This window comes from Scomber japonicus, chromosome 6 (assembly GCF_027409825.1).
Source record: "Scomber japonicus isolate fScoJap1 chromosome 6, fScoJap1.pri, whole genome shotgun sequence".
Lineage (NCBI taxonomy): Eukaryota > Metazoa > Chordata > Actinopteri > Scombriformes > Scombridae > Scomber > Scomber japonicus.
Genome location: NC_070583.1, coordinates 39,476,640 through 39,481,639, shown reverse-complemented (window position 1 = coordinate 39,481,639; position 5,000 = coordinate 39,476,640). Strand labels below are relative to the sequence as shown.

The window sequence follows — 5,000 nt, the reverse complement described above, 5'->3', positions numbered from 1 at the left end:
AACCCTAACCTTTCTGATCAGCTGTTTCTCTAACCCTAACCTTTCTGATCAGCTGTTTCTCTAACCCTAACCTTTCTGATCAGCTGTTTCTCTAACCCTAACCTTTCTGATCAGCTGTTTCTCTAACCCTAACCTTTCTGATCAGCTGTTTCTGTAACCGGATGAGTTCAAGTCTTTTTTTCATTTTTTTGGGCTTTAATGTTCAGGTTAGTAGAGAGACAGGAAACAGGAAACAGGAGGCAGAGAGGAGGAAGGACATGCAGGATAGGACGGCTCGGTGCAGGATTCGAACCGGGGTCGCCTGCAGTGAGGACTGTAGCCTCTACACACCGGGGGGGGGGGGGGGGGCGGGTGCTCTACCCACAGACACACTACTCTAGTTCAAGTCTTTAAGGTCACAACATATCACCATCAGAGTAACTCTCTCACTTCTCATCAACAAAAGCTTCTGATGATCTAAAGTCTGAATACACCTGCAGACTGTGTCCGTTCAGTCTGAGCTCTCTGTGGAGGAGACCTCACCTCTCCAGGTAATGACACCCTGATACCCTGATACCCTGACACCCTGGAGGTCTAACGTGTTACTAACCTGTGACACCCTGACACCCTGGAGGTCTAACGTGTTACTAACCTGTGACACCCTGGAGGTTTAACCCGTTACTAACCTGTGACACCCTGGAGGTCTAACCTGTGACACCCTGATACCCTGGAGGTCTAAACTGTTACTAACCTGTGACACCCTGACACCCTGGAGGTTTAACCTGTTACTAACCTGTGACACCCTGGAGGTCTAACCTGTGACACCCTGATACCCTGGAGGTCTAAACTGTTACTAACCTGTGACACCCTGACACCCTGGAGGTTTAACCTGTTACTAACCTGTGACACCCTGGAGGTTTAACCTGTGACACCCTGGAGGTCTAACCTGTTACTAACCTGTGACACCCTGGAGGTCTAACCTGTGACACCCTGACACCCTGGAGGTCTAACCTGTGACACCCTGGAGGTCTAACCTGTTACTAACCTGTGACACCCTGGAGGTTTAACCTGTTACTAACCTGTGACACCCTGGAGGTTTAACCTGTGACACCCTGGAGGTCTAACCTGTGACACCCTGACACCCTGGAGGTCTAACCCGTTACTAACCTGTGAACCTGACGGCAGTGATGGAGGCTGAATGGTCGTTCATGGTCTGCTCCAGACTGTAGTTCTTCTCCAGGTTGAAGACGTGGATCAGTCGATCTCTGCTCGCCGACGCCAGCAGCTTCACACCTGAAACACCAACAGCTGATCACACCACCCGTCACGTCACGCTGCTTATAATCAGTAATCAGGGTGAGCTTTGACCTGCAGTCGTACCTGTGGAGGAGGGTGAGAACTCCAGACACAACACCTCAGAGTCGTGAGCCTCGATCTTCACCAGCTCGTCCAGGAACTCCAAACCAAAGATCCTGAACACAGAAACACAGCCGGCCTCGTCACTCGTGATCTGTGAGGAGAGGCTGGAGGAGAGGCTCAGTGACCAGAGGACACGTTGGTGTGAGCGTCTGCTCCTCAGCTGACACACGCTGATGACCAGCATCAGGAGGGTCAGAACCTGCTACCAGAACACCTGAGGACTGTCAGCTGATCACCACCTGCTGCTGAGGTGGATCAGGTGGGGGGGGGGACCAGTAGTGAGGGTGAACTGGGACCGTCTGGCCCTGGTCCACCAGACAGAACTTGTCCTGCATCCTGTGGAGCTCATTGAGATGTTTATTAATAATGATGTTTGTAGTATGACAGGGATTAGTGATAAGTGTTCACCACCTAGCTTTTCATAGAAACCTTTTTACGGTTCTTTAGGTTGAACAAGGTGGAGACAGCTGAGAAAACGGCTAAATGTTCTCCTGATGAACAAGATCATATATCACCCACTAACCCTCGCTGCTCTTTTCTAAATGAAATAGAAAAGATTACAGGCATTAATAAGGTATATTGTGGTGTGTATAACCACAGAGGGGGTAGGAGGTAGAAATGGTTTTGTTTTATTTTAGCACCTGATGAGCTTTACTCGTGCTTGTAGCAAGACATCTGTCACGTTTGAAATCAATCGGATGAACGGTTGGAGAGAGATGCAAATAACAGACGGACAGACACATGTTCCTCTTATACCTCTGTAATTCTAACCAGATCTGCATTGATCTCATATACGGGCCTTTCAGCAGTCAAATTGATGCCTGAGTATGACAGAGTGTCTCACCGCAGGTTTCCACAGCGGTCTCCAGCTGCCAGGTGTTGCCCATCAGGACTGATCCCCAGCACTCTGATCCCGGCCTTCCCGTCGGCTCCTGCTGCCTCCCGCTCCCCCTCCGCCTGCAGGTGCTGCGTGTTCTCCCCAACGTACAGAATCCTCAGCAGGTCCTGAAACACAAACACTCATCTTGTAAGTCTGTGGCTGAAACACATGAAGGCTGCTGGTTTGAGTAACTATGGTAACCATGGTAACTATAGTAACTATAGCAGTGTGACCCTAACCCTAACCCACTAGAGGGGGATGTGTCCTCCTGGAGGAGCTGGATTAGCTGCAGGTAGTAACAGTGACATCATCGAGGCTCCCAGTGTGTGTGTGTGTGTGTGTCTCTGTGTGTGTGTGTGTCTCTGTGTGTGTGTGTGTGTGTGTGTCTCTGTGTGTGTGTGTGTGTGTGTGTCTCTGTGTGTGTGTGTGTGTCTGTGTGTCTGTGTGTCTGTGTGTGTGTGTGTGTGTGTGTGTGTGTGTGTCTCTGTGTGTGTGTGTGTGTCTCTGTGTGTGTGTGTGTGTGTGTGTGTGTGTGTGTGTCTCTGTGTGTGTGTGTGTGTGTGTGTGTGTGTGTGTCTCTGTGTGTGTGTGTGTGTCTCTGTGTGTGTGTGTGTGTGTGTGTCTCTGTGTGTGTGTGTGTGTGTGTCTCTGTGTGTGTGTGTGTGTCTCTGTGTGTGTGTGTGTGTGTGTGTCTCTGTGTGTGTGTGTGTGTGTGTGTGTGTGTGTGTCTCTGTGTGTGTGTGTGTCTGTGTGTGTGTGTGTGTGTGTGTGTGTGTGTGTGTGTGTGTGTCTGTGTGTCTGTGTGTGTGTGTGTGTGTGTCTGTGTGTGTGTGTGTGTGTGTGTGTTGATGTCCTTACGTTGCTGTACAGGTTTCTGAGTCCGGTGGGGGGGTCGGTGTGCCACAGCCTGATGGTGTTATCAGATGAACAGGTGAGGAAGGAGGATGGAGGCAGACACGCGTGAGCTGGATCGGACAGCTCCGGATACACCTGAGGACAAAGACCCGGTTACACCTGAGGACAAAGACCCGGTTACCTGTGATCCATTATCTATAATCAAACCTTCATCATTATTAATCCTGCAGTATATCTGTGGGTACTCGGCCTGGGCCGGTATGAGATTCTGACGGTATGATAACCTGAGGTAGAAATATCACGGTTTCACGGTTTCATGATAACAGTTATAAAATGTGATATTTTGAAATGTCTGTATTTAAAAACAAAAAAGTTTTTTTTTTACATTGAACAGTCTTTTATTTTTAGTAAATATGTATTTAAAACAAATAATAATAAAAATATAACTGAAAATAATAAGTGCAGTCCTTTAACTGAGGCTCAACCTGCAACTCAAGTCATAAATTAATTATTTTTAGAGAAAAAACACAAAATGCAAATTAATAAATGAACCTGTGGCTCAAGATCAGAACATAAAGAATAGAACAAAGTAAAAACACTTAGATAAACACTAAGATAAATATAAATAAATAAATAAATAAATGCAGCAGGAGCTTAAAATTGAATCAACAGTTTTTAGAGACTTGCTCACGATTATATAGGATGTATTTCCTCCTCACGCTGCTACTGTCCGTTACCTTCTTCCTCCGAGCCGCGGCCGTCTGTCTTTTTACGGTAGCCGAAGTATAAATAAAGCCGACTTGGCGCTTTTAAACGGGGGGGAAAGTTCGGAGGGCTCGCCTCTTTCAGCCATCATACAGCCTGCAGAGCTACCTGCTTGTAACAGCAACCGAGTACGGGAGGGGTTGGACTTCACGCTGCAGCTGCACACGAGCTGAGCGACCTCCACTCTCTCTCTGACCAGACGTCACATTAAAAACCCGCTCATGCCGCAGGAACAGTGTGACGGAACATTTTAGTGGTTTTGAAAATGTGACTTTTTCATACCGTGGTAAACCTTGAAACCGGTAACCGGCCCATGTCTAGTGGGTATGGTGTCATGTTACCACGGCAACATTAGAGGTACGACTAGTATTACTGTGTATTGACTGACCTCGAGGCTCCACACACAGCTGCTGTGGTACAGAGCAGAGTACAGCTTCCCCACGTTCCTCACGTCTTTAACGTCCCACACGTACACGCTGTGGTCGTTGTACACGCAGGTCAGGTGTCTGGCGGCGGGGTCAAAGGTCAGAGCCACGGTGTCAGGGTAGTGAGCTTCAGGGCCGCCAGGCGACGCGCTGCAGAGGGAACACATCAGTGAATCACCTGTTGGGTCAGTACTGGTAGCTTTCAGGTGTTTGCGGGGTTAGGGTTTGTCGTACCCGTGCTGAGCCGTCTTGGTGAGGTCGACACCGAGGCGGTGCGGCCGGTGCAGCGTGGTGACGTACTGCAGGTTGCTCGGACCGAACACTCGGACCACGCCGTCAGCACAACCGCAGAAGATCAAATCCTCACTGACCACAAGACAGCTGGACGACTTCGTCTGGCAACAACAGTAACACACAAAAGTCACACAGGTGTACAGGTGAGCAGGTGAGCAGGTGTACAGGTGTGCAGGTGTACAGGGGAGCAGGTGTGCAGGTGTGCTGGTGTGCAGGGGAACAGGTGTACAGGAGAGCAGGTGTGGAGGTGAGCAGGTGTACAGGGGAGCAGGGGAACAGGTGTACAGGTGTGCTGGTGAGCAGGTGAGCAGGTGTACAGGTGTACAGGTGTGCAGGTGTAAAGGTGAGCAGGTGTGCTGGTGTACAGGTGTAAAGGTGTGCAG

General features: G+C 49.3%; 1 protein-coding gene across 2 annotated transcripts in view; it reads right to left on the bottom strand.

Moving 5' to 3' along the window:
- The window catches only part of wdr62 (WD repeat domain 62), a 30,703-nt gene that overhangs the window by 19,536 nt on the left and 6,167 nt on the right, over positions 1 to 5,000 (bottom strand). For both annotated transcript variants that reach the window (XM_053320688.1, XM_053320689.1), the window contains 6 exons: positions 4,558 to 4,718; positions 4,287 to 4,473; positions 3,137 to 3,268; positions 2,243 to 2,403; positions 1,360 to 1,451; positions 1,147 to 1,272 (listed from right to left, as the gene is read on the bottom strand). In XM_053320688.1, coding sequence (XP_053176663.1) covers positions 1,147 to 1,272; positions 1,360 to 1,451; positions 2,243 to 2,403; positions 3,137 to 3,268; positions 4,287 to 4,473; positions 4,558 to 4,718 — 859 coding nt within the window. The remainder of the gene's footprint in view (positions 1 to 1,146; positions 1,273 to 1,359; positions 1,452 to 2,242; positions 2,404 to 3,136; positions 3,269 to 4,286; positions 4,474 to 4,557; positions 4,719 to 5,000) is intronic.